The sequence below is a fragment of the Enhydra lutris genome, unplaced genomic scaffold (assembly GCF_002288905.1).
Source record: "Enhydra lutris kenyoni isolate GAN:26980312 unplaced genomic scaffold, ASM228890v2 scaffoldscaffold9, whole genome shotgun sequence".
NCBI lineage: Eukaryota > Metazoa > Chordata > Mammalia > Carnivora > Mustelidae > Enhydra > Enhydra lutris.
In genome coordinates, this window is record NW_019154093.1 from 64,535,289 (window position 1) to 64,561,315 (window position 26,027).

Sequence of the window (26,027 nt, forward strand, 5' to 3'; positions counted from 1 at the left end):
GCTTGGCTAGCAGTTAGCCCTTTTCTACCGTAAATCATTGGGATAGTTAGATAACCCCTGCTATAGACTGAATGTTCAATGTTGAAACCTAATCCCCAGTGTGATGGTGTTTGGAAGTAAGGTCTTTGGGGGTGGGGTGGGGGCATTATTAGGTCATGAGGGTGGGGCCCTCATGAATGGGACTAGTGCCTCATAAAAAAGACCCAAGAGAGCTCCCTCACTCTTTCTGCCATGTGAGAACACTGGAAACGGGTCCTCGCCAAGCACTAAGTTTGCTGATATCTTGATCTTGAACTTCCCAGGTGCTAGATCTTTGAGAAATAAATATCTATTGTTGATTAGTCCCCCAGTCTATGGCACTTTGTTAAAGCAGCCTGAACAGACTTTAATCAGAATCAGCATCTGACTGAATCAGACCTCGCTAAAGGATCCCTGGCCAGTCAAAATGACATGACATGCCTCTATTGAGATCTAATCTATGTCATCTTTATCATTTATCTGGATTTTTACAATAACCTTGCAGATTGGCTTCTGTTTTGCTCCACTGCTATTCTCCTTTAATTCATTCTTTATTCTAAACGTTCCACTTTCTTAAACTACTTAATGGCTCCCCACTGCTTACAGGGTAAGAACCAACTCTGTAAGCATCCCATAAAAGACTCTTCATGAATTTTCATGAAAAGCGACAGAAACTTTGAAAAGATAAACAATATTGACAAACCTTTAGCTAGACTCACCAAGAAAAAAAAGGAGAGGGCTCAAATAAATAAAATCAGAAGTGAAAGAGATGTTTTAACTGATACCACAAAAATAAAATGGATCATAAGGGACTCCTATGAACAACTGAACACCAATAAATTGAATAACCTAAAATAAATGGATAAACTCCTAGAAATATACAACCTTCCAGGACTGAATGATGAAGAAATAGAAAATCTTACTAGTAAGGAGGTTAAATCAGTAATCTTCTAACCTCCCCCACAAAAAAGTTTAGAGCCAGAATGCTTCACAGGTGAATTCTAGCAAACAGTTTAAAAAGAACACCAATTCTTCTCAAACTCCAAAAAAATAGAAGAGGGAAGAACACTTCCAAACATACTTTGCAAGGCCAGCATTACATTCTGATACCAAAACCAAAAAGGATACCAAAGGCAAAGAAAATTAGTGATGATGAACATGAATGCAAATGCAGAAATCCTCAACACAATCATAGCAAACCAATTTTAACAACACATTACAAGGATAATTCAGCACAATCAAGTTGGGTTTATTCCAGGGATGCAAGGATTGTTCGATATCCACAAGTGAATCAGTGTGATATACCACATTAACAAAATGAAAGATAAAAATCATATCATAATCTCAATAGATATGTAAAAAGCATTTGGCAAAATTAAACATCAATTTATGATAAAAATTCTCAACAAAGTGGGTATAGAGTGAACCCATCTCAATATAATAAAGGCCATATATGACAAGCCCATAGCTAACATGATACTCAGTGGAGAAAAGCTAAAAGCTTTTCCTCTAAGATCAGGAACAAGATAAGGATGCCATTGTGACCACTTTCATTCAACATAGTATTGGAAGTCTTAGCTAGGGCAATTAGGGGGAAAAAAAAAAAAAAGAACAAGAAGAAGAAAATAAAAAAAAAAAAAAAGAAAAGAAAAGAAACCAAAAGGCATCCAAATTGAAAAAGAAGAAGTAAAACTTTCACTATTTGCAGATGACATAATGTCATATATAGAAAAACCCAAAGAATCCACCAAAAAAACTCTTAGGACTAATAAACAAATTCAGTAAGACTGCAAGATACAAAATCAATATACAAAAATCCATTGCATTTCTATATACTAATAACAAACTATTAGAAAAAAATTAAGAAACAATCACACTTACAATTGTATCAAAAAGAATACAACACTTGGGATTAAAATTGATCAAGGAGGAAAGACCTGTACACTGAAAACTGCAAGATACTGATGAAAGAAACTGAAGAAAACAGAAATAAATGAAAGGATATTCCATGTTCATGGATTAGAAGATCAATACTGTTAAGATACCCATACTATCCAAACGATTTCCAGATTCAGTATAGTCCTTATCAAAATTCCATTTAAAAAAATATTTACTTATTTGGGAGAGAGAGAAAGCACGAGTAGAGAGAGAGGGGCAGCAAGAGAGGGAGAGGTAGACTCCCTGCTGAGCAGGGAGCCTGACATAGGGCTCAATCCCCAGACCCTGAGATCATGATCTGCGCATAAGGCAGCTGCTTAACTGACTGAACCACTCAGGCATCCCCTTATCAAAATTCCAGTGGCATTTTTCACAGAAACAGAACAAACAATCCCAAAATTTGTATGAAAACACAAGATTCTGAATAGCCAAAGCAATCTTGAGAAAGAACAAAGCTGGAGGTATCACACTCTCTGGTTTTAAACTATATTTAAAAAAAAAATATTGGGACGCCTGGGTGGCTCAGTGGGTTAAGCTGCTGCCTTCGGCTCAGGTCATGATCCCAGGGTCCTGGGATCAAGTTCTGCAACGGGCTCCTTGCTGAGCAGGGAACCTGCTTCTCTCTCCGCCTCTGCCTGCCTCTCTGCCTGCTTGTGTGCTCTCTCTCTCTCTCTTCCTCTCTGACAAATAAATAAATAAATAAAATCTTAAAAAAAAACCAAACCCAAAAACAAAAAACAAAACTACAGTTATCAAAATAGTATGGTATTAGCACAGAAATGGATACATATATCAATAGAACAGTATGGAGAGCCCAAAAATAAACTCATGAACATATAGTCAATTCATTTATGATATAGGAGGCAAGAATATGCAATAAGGAAAAGACAGTCTCTTCAGGAAATAGTGTTGTAAAAACTGGGCAGCCACACATAAAAGTAAAAGAATGAAACTGGATCAGTATCTTACACCATACACAAAAATTAACTCAAAATGGATGTAAGAGTTGAACGCAAGACCCGAAACCATAAAACTTCTAGAAGAAAACATAGGCAGTAAGCTCCTTGACACAAATCTTGGTGATGATTTTTTGGATCTGACTCCAAGAGCAAAACCAACAAAAGCAAAAATAAATAACTAGAATGACATTAAACTAAAAATGTTCTGCACTGCAAAAGAAACCATCAACAAAACAAAAAGGCAACCTACTGAATGGGAAAAAATATTTGCAAATCATATATCAGATAAGAGGTTAATATCCAAAATTTGTAAAGAAATCATACAACTCAACACCAAAAATAACAATCTGATGGAAAGAATGGGCAGAAAATCTGAATTTTATTTCTTCAAAGAAGATGTACAGATGGCCAACAGTACATGAAAAGATGCTCACCATCACTAAGTATCTGGGAGATTCTAATCAAAACCACATTGAGCTATTACTTCATACCTGTTAGAATGGCTATTATCAAAAGACAAGAAATAATAAGTATTGACAAAAATGTGGAGAAAAGAGAACAGTTGTGCACTGTTGGTGGGAATGTAAATTGGTGCAGCCACTACGGAAAACAGTAGGAATGTTCCTCAGAAACTTAAAAATTGAACTACCATATGATTCGGCATTTTCCCTTCCAGGTATTTACCTGAAAGAAATTAAAACAGTATAACTCGAAAAGATATATGCACTCCCGTGGTCACTGCTGCATTATTTATAAAGATATGGAAACAATCTAAGTGTCCATTGACAGATGAATGGATAAAGAAGATGTGGTAAATATATATACAACAAACTATTGTTTAACCATCAATAAGAAAGAAATCTTGCCATTTGCAACAATATGGATGGACCTTGAGGGCACTATGTTAAGTAACATAAGTTATACAAGGAAAGACAAATACCATATGATCTCATTTATATGTGGGATCTGAAAACCAAAACAACTCATATACACAGAGAAGAGATCAGTAATTGCCAGAGGCAAGGGGTGGTGGTTGGATAAAATGGGTGAAGGGAGTTAAAAGGTACAAACTTCTAGTTATAAAATAAGTCATGAGGATATAAAATACAGTATGATGACTATAAATAATGTGTTCATCATAAGAAAAAAATTGTAACTACATGGTGGCAGGTGTTAACACATTGTGGTGATCATTTTGGGATATACACAAGTATCGAATCATTGTGTTTACACCTGAATGTACTATAATGTTATATGCCAACTTTAGCTCCATACACGAAAGGAAAAACAAACAAAAGGGAAAAAAGGGAAAAAAGGTGACAGGGAATACTTTCCATATATTTATTCCCATTTGCATTTGATCTCTAATAATCTGCATATTTATGAACTTTGCCATATTTCAGTTAGGGTGTTTCCTATATTACAGACATCAAACTTTTGACACATGTGTTGCTGATATTTTATATTTTGTTATTGGGCTTTTATATGTTGTTTTTAATTACTTTTGATACCTTTTAAAAATACTTCAATGTATATTTTTCTAGTTAGCAATGTCAAGAACAAAACAGTGACAGTAAGTCCCTCCTTTATAAAATCTGAAAATTATCATAATTTTACTTTTGTTGGTATTATCTTAGATGTCTGTCTCATTTTGTCATTGTTACGTTATATTCTTTTTTTATATATCTTCTCTTTAAATAAATTGTATAATTTCTGTTTTTGTTACTGTATTTACCATAGCCAATTCTAATTAATTCTTATGTAAGTGGTTTCCATTCTTTCTGCCAATTCATTCATATCATGACTTTGGCAATTTGGAAGCAACAGACTGGGATACTTGGATGATTCAGTTGGTTAAGTGTCTGCCTTCGGCTCAGGTCATGATCACAGGGCCCTGGGATCAAGTCCCACACTGGGCTCCTTGCTCTGTGAGGAGCCTGATTCTCCTTCTGGCTGCCTCTCTCTGACAAATAAATAAAACTTTTGAAAGCTCTGGATAATGGTATGTCGCTCAGTTAGCTGGTAAGCATCTTCTGGTAATATTTCACAAGTAGCGTGATTCTTGAATTCTTGGATACCCGATATTTTATGGTTATCTTAATATTTAAATGACCTTTTCAGTGGGAATAAAATTCTTATGTAACAAACTTTCTCTTTGAAAACTCTGAAGGCATTACTCCTTTCTATTCTGGCATCTACTATTATGGAGAAAGACGTCTGAAGCCAATATGCTGTTAGTCTTGGATCGGTAACCCCAGTTTTCTGCCTTGGTGTATGTGTTAGTTTTCACTAGGTATACCATATTATAACCTCGAAAGCATAGTGGCTTCCCACAACAAATAAGTATTTCTCCCTCATACCACATGTTGGTGGTCAGGCTATAGATCTGCTCCAGGCTACTGGCTGGGTGCTCTTCCACTTCCTGCATATTCTCATTCTGGCGTACAGGCTAAGGGAGCAGCCCCTATTTGGACATGGACTTTTCCTGGAAAATGGCCCAGGAGCAATAAAGTTGGCAAAAACTCTTGTCTCGGGGATGCCTGGGTGGCTCAGTTGGTTAAGCAGCTGCCTTCAGCTCAGGTCATGATCCCAGCGTCCTGGGATCGAGTCCCGCATCGGGCTCCTTGCTCTGCGGGGAGCCTGCTTCTCCCTCTGCCACTCTTGCTCCGCAGGGAGCCTGCTTCTCCCTCTGCCACTCTGTCTGCCTGTGCTCACTCTCTCTCTCTCTCTGACAAATAAATAAATAAAATCTTTAAAAAAAAAAAAAAAAAAAAAAACTCTTGTCTCTACAAGTTTCTGATTGATGGGGCATAAATCAGGTTCATTCACATGTTATTGACCAAATCCAAAATAACTGGAGCAGGAAGGAGGTGGTTAATATTTGGGAACAATAATAACATCTCCCACAAAATTCATAGGACTCTATTTTAACTCTCTGAAATTTTGGTTTATTACTGGGGTTCTATAGGATTTTAGCCAATTCTGCAACCTTGAACTTCTTTATTGGCAAAGAAACATTTTAATTGTCCTTTGGGGACATCTTTCAAACAGGATCAATTTGTATGATATTTAGTAGAAATGACTAAAATTTTACTCTAGTTTTTACTCTTTATGACACAGCTATGAAGATATTAATTCTTACTTTATTCTTGCTAATATAAGGAACTGAAGTTAATGAATATGAAAATGTCTCCATCTCCACTTCCCAGAAGGAGAGTCAGACTTTTGTTTCTTGGACTCCCAAGAGTAGTTAATAGTATTTTCGTGTATTTGGAGCCATCCCAAAGCCAGTGCCACCAAAGATTTTGTCTGGGATACATGGGTCCTTGAAGGCAGGAGCCAGAAAAGGATGAGTCTGAAAAGAAGTGGTGTAATCTATGAAGAAAGCTGGTTCCCTGGGGCCTTTGTGGAGTGGGAACTTTGTGGATCCTATAAGTAAGAGGCACCTGCATAAGGCTTGTGTGCAGGTTCTTAGGACAGATGGGACCCCGAATGGGGATGGCTGCAGGTGTCCCAAGGGAAGCTGGACCCTGGGCATGAGGGCATGAAGGCATGGGAGCCACAGCAAAGGTCCCCATGCTCAGTTCGGCAGCGAAAAATAGACCAAACAGGCTTAAAAGAATCCTTTTAAATCCTTGTGACTCATAAGGAGGGAGCACAGGGATTTACATTACTCTGAGAGAATCTTCCCAAGGGATTTTAGTAAATCCAAACATACTGGTAGCCAATACGAGGAAGCATAACTAGAACCTCCTAAGAGCATAATTGTAATTACACAGTTATTCAGCAATTACTCATTATAGAAAGAAAAAGAAAGAAAAAAAAAAAAGAAAGAGGAAAGGAAGGAAGGGAGAAAGGGCAGAAGAAAGGAAGAAAGGCAGCGCCTGGGTGGCTCAGTGGGTTAAAGCCTCTGCCTTTGGCTCAGGTCAGGATCCCAGGGTCCTGGGATTGAGCCCCGCATCGGGCTCCCTGCTCGGCGGGGAGCCTGCTTCCTCCTCTCTCTGCCTGCCTCTCTGCCTACTTGTGATCTCTGTCTGTCAAATAAATAAAATAAAATCTTAAAAAAAAAAAAAGAAGGAAGGAAGAGAGGAAAGAACAAAGGAACAAAGAAAGGGAAAGAAAGAAAAGAAATCCGGTCTATTATCTCAGTTGCTTCCTTACATTTGTTTAAGCATTGCTTTCAACTGGTATCTATTTCTCTATTTTTTTTTCTCTCATCTACATGCTCTTTTCTTTCTTACTAGAAAGAAATTATCTTGTATGGTAATTTGCATAACTGGCTTCCTCATACACACACGTTATATATATATCAACTTAAACAAAACAAAACAAAGCAAAACAACTTTATGGGGCACCTGGGTGGCTGAGGCAGTTAAGTGCCTGACTCTTGGCTTTGGCTCAGGTCAGGATTTCAGGGTCCTGGGATCCAGCCCCGAGACTTGATCCAAGAGCTCAAGGGCTCAGCAGGTACAGAGTCAGCTTGTGATTTGTCCCTCTCCCTCCCCCTCTGCTACCCCACCCCTGGCTCATGGGCACATGGGTGAGCTCTCTCTAGTTCTCAAATAAATAAATAAAATTAAGACAAACAAACAAAAAACCTTTACAATATGTGTTAGAAAAGTTTCCATGTCTTGATTTACCCCATCCATTTCAACTGTTTGATGGTAATAATGACTGGCAACGCTTAAGGGCTTTACGGGTTCCAGACCCTGTACTGAGTGCTTTACTGTCAGCTTATTGAACTCTCACAACATCCATTCTATGACTGAGAAAACTCACAGAGTATTTGAATAAGCTGCCCAAGGTCAAAATTGTCCCAAATTCTCAGCCAGTCTACTTCCAGAACCTGTGGCCTGAAACACCGCATTACTGGATTCCATTATAGGAATGTAACATTGACTTACTTAATCATTCCCTACTGATACACAGTTAGACTTTTATGATTTGGTATTACAAACAGCTGTAATGAAGTTACTGGCAACTTAAATATTTAGTGGACTATGAGATATGATGGGCCAGTTTTCCATAGACGATTAATTCTTTTCATAAAACCAAATGTAATGAATGTTCAGATTTACTTAGCTTTCAGAAAAATCATGACTTTTCCTCATAAACTATGGTAATTAACTATATGACAAACTCCCTATAATTAAGGGATAAATTGCTGGCATAAAAATAAAGAACGCTGGCATGCTGTAATTTACTCTGTAGCTTACAGTTTATGAAACATGTACTTTGAACATAGGAGGTTATATAAGAACATAACTTTAAAAGAAACCCTCTGCCTTCTCCACACAAAACTGGCAAGCAGAAAGTGATAGCTTGGCATGATATATCACGGTGCTCAAACTGCCATCCAGGTCTGCACACCAGACTTTCATACTGGACTCCCTTTTTCTCCTCTGAGGGCCAGTTTCAAGAACCCAACACCACTCTCCAATGATCAATTACTAAGATCAAAGAACTTTGCATTCACTTGTTTCCCATTGTGAACTCTGATGAAAAGCAATGTATTTACTCCAAATACTCCATATTACAAACGAAAGAGAGAGCCACTGTGGGCTTCCCTTAAATGATGGCCTTCCTCCCTTTCTGGCTGATGAGCACAAGTACATGTCCTCTCAGCAACAGAGCTCCACAGGGAAGCCCGAGATATGTCCCCAGTAGCTCGATTCAAGATCTTCGTGTGGTCTGGGTGACGCAGGAGCAGACCCTGCACCGTGCAGACAGTGTTCTGCCTGAAAACAGGATGAGAAGAGCAGGGAGCAAAGTCGGAACTCAGCAAGGCGTGTACCAACGCCCTTCGATGGGCAAAGGGGAGAACTGAATCAGATTTTACTCCCTAACTACCGAAGTAAAAACAGCACATGAATTTGCCATGAACAAAACAATTAATGAAATTAATTGATGTACTGAAATTTTCTAGAGCCTCTAATAGAATATCTTTGTTTTCATATTTTAAAACTCATTGTAAATAAGAATAAATTTGCCTAAATTCAACAACAGGGATTTATAATCACTTTATACATAAAAGGATGTAATGGTATATCAGGATATTTGGCAATGCTGGGAGGCTACTAAAGAACGCTTATACAAATAAACATGTCAAGAAAGAGAAGACAGTGATTATTGTTCGAGTTAACCTCAGAGATGCATAAAATGAAGGCTAATTACTACCCTGAACACTGTCTTCAAAATATGTCTAATACCTCTTCCTAAATTCTGTTGCTTTCTATTATTTCTTGAGTTAAAAAAAGATCTAATTTTGTACATATTATTCAGTTTTAAACAAAATACACGTATCTGGAAATAGCACATTGTATAACTTTGCTGCTTATCGATGATGTGGACTTTCTCAAATTGCTTAACTACGTGGGAGTTTAGTTTTCTTAACTGTACGATGGAGACCCTTCGTGTAATTGGGCACCAGCGAAGCCACTGTGGAAAGGAGATGAAAACAATCCAATGGTTCGGAGAGGAAAGAAGGTTCTTTGTTTTTCAGAACCATCGAGAGCATGTCTGTGGACTGCTCCCTGAGCTCATCCAGGAACTGAGGCTGTCAAAGTGGATCCGTCATCTTAAAAAGTTAAAGATTGCTTTCAGTCATACCTTTTCCACTTGATGAGAAGGGTGAGGGCGGACAGAGAGACAAGAGTCCTCAAGGGATGAACCAGAGGCTGCCCTGACCACTTCTGCGTATATCCCATTGGTCTAAACTTCGCTGCATGGTCACGCCTACCCGCAGTGGTCACTGGGAGATACAGACTATGGCTGGGCAGTGGCGGATGTAGCTAAAATTGGATTGGGGGATTCAGTTACTAAAAGGAAGAAGGCGAGAAGGGATATTGGGGGACTACGAGCAGCATTTGCCACTATAATGACACCTAGCTTTAAAAACTGGTGTAAGGAATAAAGCTACACTTTCAGGGCACAGAAGTGTATTTGTGGAATTTATGTGAGCAATCTGGATAGCACTCGACATATACTGAATGAACATTAAACGGCAGTTATTAATATTGTTATTATTATGAGGAAGATTTAGTACCTCTTTCCTCACTATAATCTTGAATTCCCTCCACAGTATCATGGTTAAGTGATAGTTTAACTATTCTTGAATCCTTATAATAAAAGGATTTAAAAAAAAAAAAAGGAAATTTCATTGCTACTAAGGAAGGCATCTCATTTTGAGAAAGTTTTTCCTTCTTTCTAGACATTATTTGTCCTCTTACACCTTCTTTTCTTTCATCCTAATTGTAACCTCTGAGGTGCTGTTAGAACACATCGCATTGCTCTGCCATACAACAGTCCTTCAGATATGTATGGAAGGTTATTGCTTCTTCCATGAGTTTTCTTTCTCTCTAATCATTTTTTATTCCTTCAACAGTTTTTCATAATCCATGATTTTCAGTCCACTCCCTGTCCTGGGCACATTCATTTGTACGTTTAACAAATATTTGAGTACTGACTATTTTACCAATGCCCACCTCAAAACCATGTCACCAAGGGCAGAATACAGTGTTCCAAGGTAGTGTGAGCAGAGGATACCATCGATCTCCTCATTCAGGATATTATTCTCCCTAAGTGGAACTTAAGATCATATAACTCTTGGCAGTTGTAACAGGCTGTTGACACATGCCAGATGGTAACCTATTCTACCCTCTGATCCATTTTCATTTGTGTAGTTACCCTAGATGTACCTATCTTCCATGAACTCCTTTTTAAATCCAAATCCAGAACATCTGCTTTATTTCTAGTTGTTAATTGTATCTAATCTCTCAAGAACTTTTATTCTTTCAACCAATGTATTAATTATCCCTCACTGATTCATGCCATCTAAGCTCCTGATAAGCATGTAATTGATCTCTTCATCTAACGTATTGATTAAAATGTGGGTATGGACAGGGCTGATAAGAAGCCTTTAATAACCCTCTGAGCAATCATTGAACTAATTACAAATGGGCATTATTGCATCATCATTTAAGAAATATTACCCTCTCTAGTTCACAAGGTAAGTTTGAGAAAAAATCTCAGGAAAAGTTTTTGTTAATACCTGGCTTCTGTGTTCATTGTCATGCCCAATGAAGTCTTAACCTGCCATTCAGAGTGCTACCTGGTCTGGCTCCATTCTGCCCAACCTGATCCTCAGGACCTCCCTGATTAGGAGAGCACGATTGCCATGATCTTTATATTAGGAGAGCATGCTGCCAGATCTTTATATAATGAGGTTCAACAAAATTTATTGAGCCCTATTATGTACTGGGCATTATTCTAAACAGTTTCTCACATAAATAGAGGATGGGAAAAGTGGAATATATATGAAAAAAATGCATGTATTCTCAAATAAGACTACCTTATGATTTCACCCATGTGTGAGACCATGATTGCTCTATGTTCCTTATCTCAAAGTTATGGCAAAGTACAGAACATATTCCATATATAGATATTCAGCTTTTAGCACGAGGTATTCAAAGAATTATTTTCAATGTGATATGCATTTTTCTAAGATGATGTCTTTAGTGACTAAATTCTTGCTAAATACCACATTAGATTCTAAATTTGTTTCAGTAAATCAAACATGACTGTGCAGGAACTCTCAGGAATGATTATTCATTTGCTCTAGATAACAATCACATTTGAGAATTTAAATATGAATCACCTGTACAGATGTTACCTTTTCCAAGGGACTTTCTACTCGAGGAATGCTGATCATTGGCATCTGTGCCAGATTATCCATGTGTATATGTTCATTTTCTGGTTGTCTTCCTTTGAAATTATTTACCACACACACAACCTAAAATTTCAGGAGAAAAATGCAGTTGAAGCAAAGCCACACTCCCTGTGACTATGACCCTTTTAAGTAGCTTAATAAATCTAATCACAGAAATAAAGTATTAAAATTACTTAAGTATTACATATGTAACTTGACATCCAGGTTTATTTTACATAAATTTTAATAGTTATTCCAGTGCGAATGTGTTAGAGAAAGTGTATCAAATAATGTGTAGCTTAGTTAATAATGACAATTTCATTATTCTAAAATTTTCATTAAATTAGGTTGTAGTCAATGCTCAAACCAATCCTTAAATAACATCTTAGCCTTATAACAATTCGTAGCAAGCTAACCTTTCCCTGATGTGGCTAACCTACAACTTAATTTAAATGCTAATTATTTCCCATTGCTTCAAGATCATTACATTTATAATAAACCCTCTACAATTGGCACTTTCCAATTTAGTAGCATCCCTTTAATTAACCTAGTTTAATGTTTATTATTGTATCCCACGTATACTTGGCATTTCAACAATAGCTTACTGGGGCTACCAGTGAAATAGAAGACCTTTTACAAAAGGAAATTGACCCTTGTTTCAATTGATTATATCCCACAGGTGACAGCATTTGAACTAAGCCAGAGGTTCTCATACTGCAGATTACAGAAAAATAAAGGCCCAGCACTGTTGAAAATGCATGTTCCTAAGCCCTCCCCTAAAGATTCTGATTTTGTGGATGAAGGATGGGGCCTACAAGCTGCCACTTTTCTGAAATACATTCCAGAAGCTTCTGAAGCAGGTGAATAATTACTTTAAGAAATAGTGAATTAAACAACACAGGAAAATTACTTGCTATTATTTGCTTATATTGGAGAAGTGGAGAAGATATTCTGAGCCTTCTTTTTCTGGATTTACAGTCTATGATCAAGCCAAAATACAGAACTTACTTGCAGTTATAACCTAACATTCATTTTTTTAAAAAAATAAATGCTTAATATATAATTACACATTTACATTGTAGATTTTCACAAATGCTCCATTGGAAAGTCTTTTCTTTAGTAAGGCTCATTACTGAATATTTTCAAAGGCCAATTAGATCTTGGTTATTCTCCAGTTTTTAAATAAAATTTATACATCTGCAAAATAATAACACATACTATGAGACTTTATCTTAGAGAAAATATTGCCCTCGTCGTGGAATACTTATTTTTCCATTTCCATGAGTAATTACAGTTCAGAAGCACAGATCAAAGCCTGACAATTTGACCCATCAACTTTATCATTGCCATCAAGATCTTTAAAGTAAGGGATGGTACAGGCTTAGAGATGGGTACTTGATAAACCTAGCATCAAATGATGACACTACATAAGACTAACAGTGATTGTCTTATAGAAGGGGTCAGTACATTTTGGCCATAAGAGGCACATAGTACATATTTTTGGCTTTGCTGGCATACAGTCTCTGCAGCAGCTGTTCAATTCTGGTATTTTGGTGTGGAAATAGCCATAGACAATTTGTAAATGAATGGGCATGTCAGTGTTCCAATGCAACTTATAAAAAAAAAATAGATAGCAAGCCAAATTTCACCTAAGGGCTATAGTTTGCCAACTGACCACTGCCTAGAGTACAAAGGATATAGTCAAGAATTTTAGCCAATAACAACATAACAAGTAAACAGTTTCCATGATCACTTCATGAAGTATACACACATATTTCCCTTTTCATTAATACTGTAAATTAAGGAAAGTTTAGGCAGATGAAAAAATTGTGACAAATTCTTGTGAAGTAAAATTTGTTGAAATAACTATGTATGTACATAGACGTATGGAAGTCATGAGATGAAGAAGAGTTCATCTAGAGTTAATATGGGATTCTGAAAGATTGTATCAGTTATCTCTTTGCCTTAATTGAGGGTTAGGACAACACCACTGAAGCAGTTGAGAATTCATAGGCAAACTATTTAAACACCTAACAGATAGTAGATATTCATTAAATAGTATCTATTAGCATAATAATTATTCTTCATTACTGTTATTATTTAAATTACAAGGGAGGAAATTGCCAAATCTTCCTTAGAACAATATTCAAATATTTAATAAGCCTTGCCTGCTAACATTCACAAGTATGGAACTGATTTCCTATTAGAAAAATGCTCATGGCAGGGGGTGGGGGGTGTGCCTGGCTGGCTCAGCCAGTTAAGTGTCTGACTCCTGAGTTCAGCTCAGGTCATGATCTCAGGGTCATGGGATCAAGCCCTGCTTTGGGTTCCATGCTTAACATGCAGTCTGCTTGTCCCTCCCCTGGCTCTCTCTCTCTCAATCTCTCTTTCTCTCAAACAAATAAATAAAACCTTAAAAAAAGAAAAAAGAAAAATGTTCATAGGTAAAAGCAAAAGGCTTGGTTTTTGATCCCAAGTCTTGTATGTTCTTGGACTGTCCTCCAGGTCTGAGTTTTCTCAATATTTAAGGGAAGAGGTTGCAATATTTTACCAAGTTAGGCCACTCTTTTGGTTGTCAAAGGTAGGAAAAATTTAACAAATGTTCAAAGTGAAACCCCAGATCTGCCTATCTCCTGACCCCGCTATAAAGCTTGGTTTTTTTCTGGATCCTTTCAAGAAAACAGCCCCCACATGTCCTCTCCCCTAATTGCATAAGGCTGAAAACTTGGATTTATTCTTTATACTTCCTATACACAACCAGTCACTCAATTTGCTCTATTTTCCTTCCTAAAATTTTTGATTTCTCATATCTGCTTTCTTCCAACTCTACTACCAACTCCAAAGACTAAGCAATCACCACCATTTGTCTGCATTCTCTAAAGTCTCCCTCCAATCCATTCTATAGTGACGTAAGAATGAGCTTTCCAGAATGCAAATTGGATCATGTCACCCTTCCTCAAACGATCGTGGCTGGGCTCCCCTTTTCTCTAATACTAGAAACCCTGCCCACCTTTGCAGCCTTCCTTCTCTGTGCTTCCCTTTTTCTGCCTTTTGTTTGGAATAGTGAACTCCACTCTCTTTGGCCACCATATGTATCCTCCTCACCTGTGATATCTCATCTCAGTATCACTTCTTCACTGGCTTTCTCTGACCCCAGGCTGTTTTTGTTTGTTTGATCACATCAATCCCTGATGCTATTCACCAAAACATCTATTTCTAATGAAATTACATATCTGTTAGCATAATACTTTGGTTGATGTGAATTTCTTCCTTAGAGAACTTCCTTTTAAGCGCTATGAAAGCAGAGATGCTGTCTCTCTCTTTCTCTCTCTCTTTTTTTTTTTTTTGCTCACCATTATATTTCCAGTGCCACAGTGAATGGGTAGACTAATGAATGAGCATGTGTCCAGGCCAAGAATTCTCAAATTTTCTGATGTTCCTATATAATTTAAAGTGACATGCCTCTGAAACGTTCTATTTTTACATGAATGACTTTCATGTGTATAATTCTACCCTGTCCCACAAAAATGACACTAATAAGTCACCATTACGTGTATAATTTTTATGCTCTTTTGCCAGTGGTAATGATAAATTAATCTGATCTATTTGTGGTCATTTTCACTCTTCACTTGTAGCAAGTAAAACACGTGTATTGTTTGGGCTTAAGTGCATAGGCTCTGGGGGTCAAACAGGGCTGGGCCTTAATGCCAGGCTCCCTGATTTATTCACCGTGAGCTTGAGCAAGCAACTCAGTATAACTAAACCTGCTTCTTTTACCTGCAGAATGAGAACAATAATAACTACAACTCTTCATGCTGTTATGAGGACTAACTGAGTTAATGTAGTAAAGACTGCTCTAATAACTCTTACTGTTATTGTATTACATATGATAACATGACAAATTCTTGCTACGGCTCAGTAACCTTGAACTACTGGACTAGACCTTGGGCATCTTTTTTGGAAACACTTTGAAACATACATTTGTTAAGCATATATTTGTTGAATAATATTAACCAATCTACAACTATCGTTCAACTAGTATTTGGTTTCTATTTTCTTAAGCATGGGGATTCTGTTCTCTAACTTTACAGAAAATATACATGGGATGAGTGTGGTAGAGGACAGGCCTCATTAGAATATAACATTAGAATATAACATTCTCATTAGAATATAACAGGCCAAACTTTGAGGGCAGTGGAAACTCAGGAAAAATGGGAGAACCAGGTAATCAGGGACACTTCTTGGGCAAGTTGGGACTTGTCTGAGAAAAATCGCAAGTGCAAAAAGGATCTGAATAGTTGTCAAAGGTGAGGACCATGATATCCAGCGCCTTCTCTGCACCACACACTCAACTGTATTTACTACCTTATGGGACTTCACCTAAAACTGGAAAGAGCTCTGGGAAGTAGTAAAACAGTTCCCCACTCATTCATTCATTCATTCATTCATCCATCAAGTATTTCTTGAGAGTCACCTATCTACCAGACCGTGTACTTTTTACTGGGAATATTCCATGAAGAAAACATATAAATGCCTTCTCCATGCAAGCTTATATTCTGGTGGGTTTGACAGCAAATAAATAAATAAATAAAAACAAAAATATCGTATGTGGTATATTAAAAGTTGAAACATTCTATGGAGAAAAGTGAATAGGGAATGAGGAAGGGATTCCTTGGGGAGGGAAAGCCATATTAAATACAGGTAAGGGAGGCCTCCCTAGGTTAGAAAAAATGAGAAGCCAAGTGACCTCTTCAAGGTCACATACCCAGCATGTGGCAAAAGCAGGATTCAAACCTAGGTTCATGTGGCTCCCAGACCCCTGTTTTGCTCTCTAAAATATACAGAGGAATGGGCATTCTGCTGGGGCAAACATAAAGTCCGCACAGAACCTGTCTGTGAGGGAAAGGAAATTGGGTTGATGTGTGGTACAGGATTCTTCTGCAAGGAGAGAACATACACTTGGCTGCGAAGGGTGCAGCCAGATTACTGACGATCCCAGAAGCCCAGTGGATGTATCTGGGTTTAATGCAGCAGGAATGAAGTTTGTTTTGTTTTGTTTGGTCTTGTTATTAGCAGCGGATTATGTTCCAAAGAAGAGAGAGGCAGAATGGGAGGTATTTGGAGGAGAGTCTGAAGTGAGAAGGCAGTTAGGACCCAGAGATAGAAGAAAGAGAAAAAGCACTGATCTCGAAAATCGAGTACAGTCCCACAGTATACATGTTGGTCAGAATGGCCAAGAAATGAAATGTGGAGGAGACATTTTGTAGTGGAAATAAACTGGGACCAGATGAAATCACCTGGTGTGGGAGATGAACAAGAAGAATGAGTCAAAGGCAGATGCTAGACATTGGGTCTGGGTGACGGGGGGATGTGGATGCCTTTAACCAAGACATGGAGCCTTGGAGTAGGTTAGTGCTCATTTTATTCTGGAACCACTTCAGAGTTCTGCACATGGTGCAAGATAATTGGAGACACCCCAGGATACTGCCAGCCAGAGCCGGAGTTGCTGCTCAGAATAAACGTCCTCCTTGCCCAAATGAGAAGCCCGGGAACCATCATGGATTGCTCCCTCTCCTTCGCCTGTCATCCCCAGTGTGCCAACAAACTCCAAACCTTCCATCTCCACAAACCTCCCAGATATCCTCCCTTCTGTTTGTGCCCATGGAGGCCTGATTTGGGCCATCTTATTTCCCTCGTTCTGCACAACTTGCCCCTTCTATCCTCACCTGGAGTTTCACTTTCCAGCAAACCTATTTTTAAAACACAGATTGTATCATAGAGTAAAAGGGGCTGAAAGGAAGCAAACCTTCAGTCATCCACGTGTCCATTTGTTGAACATACACCATTTCATTTAAACTTTTAAGTCCTTAGAAGCTTTAAGGAGGCTGTTATTAGCCTCATTTAATGAGGAAGAATCTGAGGCTTGGGAAGGTACATTGGTAATGGCCCAAATGAGGTAAACTGCATAATGGCATGCACTGAGTAAATAAAGAAGCTGAGATTCAACCAGCTTTAACTCACATTAAGTCTGACAAGGGCTCTCAGATCCCTGGCATTGCAAAGTAAAAAGCTCAGATCATTGTAAGCTACAAGGCCATTCAGGATAATTACCCCTGTGTTTTTCTACTTCCCACTCGTCACTCACGCTGGATGACTTGTGCCATTCCACAATGCTACTCCTCCACGTGTGCATGCTGTGCCCAAGCCTACAATACACTAAGGGCTCCATAAATGCCTATTTAATGAAGCATTTTATATTGCTTCTGCACACTGTGCTCTTTGCCCCTCATTCCTTATGCTCCCACCTTAGACCTTCCTGCTTTACAAACCTTTCAAGTTTATGCCCTTTCTGACTGTCCCTAATCCCAACAAGATCTCCTGAGTCTATGAACTGATATCATTACATTTAACCTTCTATAAAACTCTTTCTATCTTGTGACCTATTTAAGTAGATGGACTGTGTCTTTTCATGTGATTTAATCCCCAGCACCAAGCACCGTGCCTGGATTCTAACAGGGGCTCAGTAAATGTTTCTGTTACGAAGGAAGAGAGGAATGGACATGTGGAGGGAATATCCTATTATTGTCTGACCCCTGAACAAGGCTGTAACTCCCACAGGAGACAGATCATGTTTATCTGAGCCTCCTCGCACCCCCAGTCCTTGGCACAGTGCCTGGAACCTGCAGGCACTCACACTCAGAAATGGTCGTGCATGAGTGCACGAATGTTTGTTGAGTTATTACAGTTAAGGCATTATCTTCATGGGACCTTTCATAAGGTCATTTTCCAGGTGTATGAGAATGTCCGAGGGGCCACTGTGGAGTGTTCTGAATATACGCAATCGGAGGTGCTCCAGCCCAAGGGGAATCCACGGTCCCTCCTTCACTACCCGGTTCTTGGATGAGGACGTGACGGGGGAGACTAGCGTTCTAGATTTGGTCTTGCAGGGGGTCATGATGTTCACGGGAAGTGAAGACAAGTCGGCAACAGCCACAGGAAGATGAGTAGGAAGACTGATGAGGCAGATGCCAGTGAAGAGGTTCTGGACCCATGCAGCTGAAACCTAGTTACATCTGATGCTAGTGCTTTGAAATTTTTTTATTTTTATTTTTATGCTTTGAAATTTTAACTTTTGGGAGTTCTTCTCTTAGGGTTGATGTAAGGTGTTTGTCTTGTTTTGTTTTGTTTTGTTTTAAATGTTTCGATCTGCTTCATCTGCGGTAAGTGAAACAAAGGAAAAGGCTCTGGCCCGAGTCTGGGCCCTGGTTTTCCTGGGGCCATAAGATATCTGTGGGAGAGAGGTGGGGGTAAGCCTAAGTCTCCCAGGCATCTAGCAGACCAGAGGGAGTGACATTAGGAAGAAAAGCAGCACAGAGCCTGGGGCAGGGATGAGGTCATAGTCAGCACCCTACCACTGGAGGTTCTACAAAACAGAGCCTGTTTAAAATGCCCGGCACACAAATTGTTAGCTGGAAAGGTTCATGCAAGTTTTTGCTTACTGGTTAGGAACTAGGGAAAGGAGCAGAAGAAGGAAAGTTAAGCATGAGAAGCAATTTAAATGTAATCAAAATGGAAATAAAGTGTTTTTTCCTATTATAATGTGTCAAAGCCAAAATATGTTTTGATGTATAGTTTACACATTTTCCATCTGGGTTAAATGTTATGTACTCATACTTATAATGGACTGATTATTTCTAAAGCCAGGCTAAAATATATTTTCCAACAATCAAAACCTGTAGTAATACTCCAAGGATATCTTATAAAAGGCATAGAGACAGCATGCTCACTTCATTAGAAATCACTACGAATGCTCTTCATCTCCTGGCAAAATCTGACTTGAGGTGGTATTGTCTTGGAAACCATCCATGGAGTCTTAGTTACTAAAGGGAACGAGTTCATCTCTCAAAGCACGGTGACATGGCAGTTCATGGAGGGTATTACGCTGAGGCACTGGGATAATCTGGGATGCTCTAGATACTCTGTCATGAAAAGTGACCCCAGGAAATTTTTAAAATATCCAACTAACCCAGTCTTAAAAACCATCCAAGGAAAACTGAGTGGTTTTGCCCATTTCCATTTAATATGAAAATATTTTGTTCACCTTTAAGTGTAGAATTTACATATTTTTCACCCCCAAATTTGACTTTAGGCAGAATAAATGAAGAAGGAGAAAGAAATGAATGACCTAAAATGTACATATTATCATTTGACACACCACATTTAGGGAAACCTGGTGATTCACACTTGTATTCTCATCAGTGATTATAGAAGTTAATTAAAAATGTAGCGAAATCCAAATAAATTTGTACTTACCAGAAATACTGCTATAGATATTCCAACCAGAAAGCCTGCTATCACATCTGACCAATGATTTCGATATTCTGCTACTCTGTTGAGTCCAGTAAGAAAGGCCAAACACATTAAGCCCAAACATAAAACGGGCTTAGCAAGTCTTGTTCCTTTGGCTTTGATTGTGTTGGTAATGTACATCTGAAACATTAAATGAAAAATACAACTTTTCATGAAGGTATTTTCTCAATATATATCTGATATACTTGTATATTATACACACATATATTTATAGACATATCTATGCCTACAGGATTCAAATATTTAACTGTAGTTATGAATTTTTTTGAAGGAACTTTCTTAGAAGTAGAATTTTTAAAAGGTGATTATTTAATTTTACTTACCTGATATTTACTAGTGGCCAATTCTTTTAATATAAATCACCTAGAAACACTGAGCACTGACATTCCGAGTGATTTTTTAACTTTTAATGTACCTACTGAACTATTAATATTTAACTATTAATGTACCTATTGCTTTATCTGAATTGACATCTTAGATCACTACTGTTAGAAGGGGCAAACTGATGAAGGTGTATTTTGAATGCTTGCCTTTTTGTATGCCATATTGGGAGGATGGAGAATTGATAGGTCAGAACTTGTGACTATAGCTGTAAAAAATAAAAAGTTGATTTTCACTGAACAGACAGTCCTTTGAAGAAAGAATTTGAGGTTGAGTGCAGTGACAAGGTTTGCTTTTATGTTGTTTCAGAAATTGTGAAATTACTTTGTTTTAATTAGACTTTATCAGCCAGAATTAGGACAACAAAAAAACTTAACAACAATCAGGGAAAATGTCTCCTTAAAACAAACAATGAACAGATACCTACATTTTTGGTGTCTTCACATATGCTAATGAAGAGGATATAGCGCCAACTGATTGCCTAAATGAAATGCCCCCCCCAGGGGGCCACCATGCTCAAAAATAATTTGGTCTTTCTTCCACTCTGATTTATTCTATTGCTCAGTTGTTGATAATTTAAACTTGTGTTACGACATAAGCAAAGCTGTTGACTGCAAGGGGAATGTGTCAGCTAATATATCAAGTCATTAGTAAAGTAATTATAAAGGAGGTGGCTTTGACAGTCCAATATGTTTTTACGGTATTAATGTCAGTGGGTATCTAACGCTGATGACACGCTCTGAAAAAATACTTAAAAATGCATTTAATCACTTGCCTATTGCACTGTGTTGAATTAAAAAAAAAAAAAAAAACTGCCTGAGAGATTAAACCAAATATCGGCACTCAAGTTTTTCCTTCACAGCAGCCATTTCAGAATGCTATGAAATTTAGTAATTATCTCCACATCCCTCCCCGCCCCAACACACACACCTTTTTCTTTTTTCTTTTTTTTTTTTTTTAAGATTTTATTTATTTATTTGACAGACAGAGATCACAAGGAGGCAGAGAGGCAGGCAAAGAGAGAGGGAGAAGCAGGGTCCCTGCTGAGCAGAGAGCCCGATGCGGGGCTTGATCCCAGGACTCTGGGATCATGAAGGCAGAGGCTTAACCCGCTGAGCCACCCAGGTGCCCCCACACACACCTTTTTCCCTCCTGGGCCAAGTTTGCAGCCCTGTTAGCTGCCAGAAGAGGATGCATGAATATTTAAACAGCCCATGTGATACAAGGCTTCTATCTATCCAAGTTCTAGCCCTTTGCCATCTCTCTCATGTCCCAACAATCTAGGGTGGGGGGGGAGGGGAAGGTGAATTGTTTCACCTTTGGCCTGTGACCTTCGGAGCTGGGGCTGGGTACTGTAAGCCTGGGCGTGGCAGAGCTGAATAATTTCAGTGACGAAGGATAAGCAGACATGAGGGGGGGAACAAGAAGAGATGAGAGAGAGAAAATGATGTTTCTGCCATTCTGAGAGAAGGTGTTAAAGAGCTCTGCCCACACGAATAACAAGGCAGGGATATCACACCATTTCAGGTTGTCACGGATGCATGTAACGGAGTAATTCCTTATCTGACTAGTGCCTATGAATAGGGAGTGAAATTGGGGCTGCTCGTGAGGTTTTCCTTAACACAGCTATAACGTTGATTAATTCTGGCTTTTGCATTTCTTCACATCTGTCAGAACTCTAAACATACTCTGTCCTTATTAAGAGAAAATAAATGTGGGAGGATAATTGAAGAGTATTAATATTACTAATATTCATTACAGCTATGATTTAGTGAGTGATCGCTGTTCAAGGCAATGTTCTAAGTATCTTATGTTAATTACCTTATTAAAGTCTCCAAATAGCCATATAAGTCAGATCTCATCATTACCTTCATTTTGTAGATGAAAAAAACTGAATCAAGGTAAAGCTCATTATGAAGAAAACACAATTTGGCTTTTGGGAGTGGTACTGTTGAAAATGGAAAGATGTAAATGAGAAGTAAAGCACCTCTTAATCTCTCCTCTTTCTTCACTGATTTCTTGCATGGAGGAAATGGCCAATGGACACAAGCTGAGTATCAGCGAATACAAGAGAGTTGAAATCAGAGGAGAAACAAGGCTGCCGTAATATCATACGGTGAAGCCACATTTATTCTCTGCTATTAGGGAGAAACAAGAAGTAATGGAAGTATGGTCTCTCTCTGTGTAGACAATCTCTCACAGAATCTATCTGCTTTTGGAAAGCATTTGTCTTCCCCCCTCATCCTCAAAAGGCATCTCAGATACTTGTCCCAGTTGTATAGACATAGAGTAATCTATAAGCTTGGGTGATGACTGTGAGGTTTCTTTTGAATGTTTGCTCCAGTTGCACTAATGACCCAAACATTGGTTATAAGGACTCCAAAGATGTAGTCTGGCTACAGTGCAGACTCATGAAAAAGCTTCTGTATGAGGAATAGCCTGGGATTTGGCTCTTCCTTCACCAGATCCCCACTTAATGTCCAGACCCAGAAAGGAAGATGATTGAATTTTAAGGGTTATGGGAAAAGAGTGACATTTGTTCAAATACATTTGACTTTAAGGTGGATCATACCATGTTTTGTAATATATTTTTCTAGAGCATAATCAGTTTGCATGGATGTCACAAAAGAAACATTAGAGAGTTTTCACTTATACTCGACAACTCCTGGGTACTTTATGAATATAAGTGCCTTTTAACCAGTTTAATTGTGTTATTCTTACAGAAAGTCTATTATTCCTAATTTGCAGGAGAGGAAATTACGGCACAAGAATCTATTAAGCAAGTTGGATACAGTACAGAAATTGATTATTTATGCTCTCTTGGTTTTTAATTCACTTATGAAACCATCTAGGTTAACCAGATGTCAAAATGTAGCTAAAATAAAACAAACAGAAGAGTGTATGATTTGAGCAAGATCATATCCACTCAGTCCTCAAGGGTCAGTGGGTGCTCACTACCTTCCAGAACCCTCTCATTATTTAACCTTTGTTAGCGGTCCCTGTCCACCCATTCCGTGAGCATTTATCAGCGCAAAGATGCAGAAACCAAAGCTGATCGGCCGCTGTCCACTGTCTGGTATATATTCTTCTACACTTCTCTCCTTGTTTATACAAATATATACAGCAACTAACATACAGATAAAGGGGTTTTGCTTACTTGTTTGTTTTTACTAAAGTGTAATCACCAGGCCCATGTTATTCAGAAGCGTGAAGTGATTCACCTGTGATAATAAACATCCATCTGCTGGGTAAGTTTAGAAAGCATCGTATGATTTTAAAACACTAATTATATAAGTAAATAAAAATAAAAACAAACATTTGCGTTTGTTAAGCACTTACTATACACCTGAAACTGTTTCTCCAAGAGGAGACATCTAAAGTGAGATCCAGGAAAAGGAGTCTGAGAGTTCCCAGCAAAGGGAAGTGGTGGGGGAATGACTACTGAATTCTGTCAAATGCTTTTCCTGCGGCTACTGAGATGATTATATTGTTTTATGTTTTTGCCACACAAATTGTCTGGCATATGTATTTGTTTACCTGCTATTGTCTTTCTCCTCCGTGTCTATCTCACAGTGCCTGGAGCAATACCTGGTACAGGGCAGGCACCTGTGATGGGAAGAACACAGCTCCCTAATGATGCCCATGCACCAATCCTATGAAACAGAAGAAGGGTGCCACAAACCAAAGAATTCACGCAGACTCTAGAAGCTGCAAAAATCCAAGAATGAATTCTCCCCTAGAGCCTCCAGAAGGGATGTAACGGGACTGACCCTTGATTTTATCCTAGTGAGACCCATGTTGGATTTCAGAACAGCAGAACTGCAAGATAGTAAACTTGGGTTATTTTAAGCCACCAGGTTTGTGGTAATCTGTCATGGTGTTAAAAGAAAACCACTACCTTCAATCAATATGGGCTCAGCGTGTGAATAATGAAACATTCTGGGATTTTTAAAACTGGTCCAATGGAGGAGGTAACTGTGGCCTAGGGATTAGCGCATCCACTTTGCAATCAGTAAGACCTGGTTTAGTTCTTAGCTCTGCCGCTCATGTAGACAAGTTATCCAATGTTTAAGCCTCGGTCTTCTTATGTATAAAATGTAAATGATCACGAAAGCATCATCGCATAGTACTGGAAGGACTAAAGACACAATATAGGGGAAGTTCTCAGTACAGAGCTTGGCCCACAGTAAGTGCCTTGTAACTGCAAAGGTTAAGTCAGCGCCAGGCCGAAGAACACGGAAGTCCAGGGCCTACGGTGCTGCATGATCATGAAGATGGCGCCTGGTGAGTGGGGATCATTAGGTATGTGGTGGCATCATGGCCGAGCATGGGGAGAACTTGGTTCCTTCTCTTGTTTCTAGGCTCCTTTCACTTCTTCCTTATGCCATTTTGCAGCTTTTGTTTTCTTCTTCTAAGTTCTCTGTCTAAAGACAGCCACTAATTATTTGCAGTCTGTTTGTTGCCCTCTACTCTTATCCTTTGCCTCTTCTTTCCTACAGACAAAATTACCTCAATTCCACCCATCAGTATGGAAATAACTCAGTGGCCAGATCTCTCAGTAACACGTCATTCTGGTGCTTTTGACATACTGTAGTCCTCCTCCCAAAATGTAGAGTCCAAAACAGAGATATGGTCAGGGGTGCATATCTCCTGACCAGGTCAGGGTATAACTTACTTTTCTGGATTGCACCTTATGGTCTTACTCATGGATCTGTATATTGTAATTTGGTTAGGAATGGATCATCTTTAAGCTGATTTCCAGGTTTTGACTATTTTGATTAATACAGCCTAAAAAAGGAATAGGGTTTTTGGTTTTTGTTTTTCAATAACTATATAGCAGTACTGGTCAGAGTGTGTGTGACTTCCTCTCATGGAGTGATGCCCTAGCAAGTTCCCCTACTTTGGACTCCCAGGATTACTCAAAAAATCAAACTTCTTAATTGTTTTCAAATTAATATTTCACCCTGCCAACGCCATTTTGAACTTTTATGATGACATCTATTATCTTTGTTCTTTCTCTGAGCTTCTTGTTAGCTCTATACAGCATCAAAGATAGAACTTCATGGCACTCTAGTAGAGATTTATTTGCAAGTTGGTATGGACACACTGAGCACTATCTTTTAGGTTCATTTATTAAGCCAGCTGCACAGTGTCCTGAAAGTCTTACTGTTGTATCCATACTTATTTACATTCATAGATTTGTCAAACAGCAATGTAAAGGTGTCTGATAAGGTGTGTAATAGAATGGTGATGGGAGGTAATACAACAGAGGAAAGACCATAGACTTTGTACCAGACAGATTTGTGTTCACATAATTCAGAGCTATGAGAGGGGAGTGCAATAAACAGTAGTATATTGAAGTCATAAATTTTATATACTGTAATCTAGATTGTATAAAGCACGCAGCTACTTTATTTTCCATAACTGATATAAACTCCATCATAAGCATCCATCCAAGACTGAACAGGAACAGAATAGGGGAGGGAGGAATGTTTAATAAACCGTCAGTTGTTTTCTCAATTTCTCACTCTTCCCTTTCTGGCAAAATGGCACTGGAGTCCAGTTGGCAGTCTGCCCAAGTGGGGAGGCAACCTCAGAGCAGCCACAGGTCTGTCTTACAGTGTGGCCTCTTCATTTCTGCTGGCTTCCACAGC

The 26,027-nt window shown here is 38.6% G+C and overlaps 1 protein-coding gene across 1 annotated transcript in view; it reads right to left on the bottom strand.

The window, feature by feature from the left end:
- LOC111142933 (phospholipid phosphatase related 5) overlaps positions 1-26,027 on the bottom strand; it is a 131,193-nt gene that overhangs the window by 21,782 nt on the left and 83,384 nt on the right. Inside the window, exons 4-6 of the mRNA XM_022496296.1 lie at positions 19,936-20,112; positions 11,587-11,706; positions 9,125-9,353 (exon numbers count right to left, since the gene is read on the bottom strand). Of these exons, the coding sequence (XP_022352004.1) occupies positions 9,125-9,353; positions 11,587-11,706; positions 19,936-20,112 (526 nt within the window). The remainder of the gene's footprint in view (positions 1-9,124; positions 9,354-11,586; positions 11,707-19,935; positions 20,113-26,027) is intronic.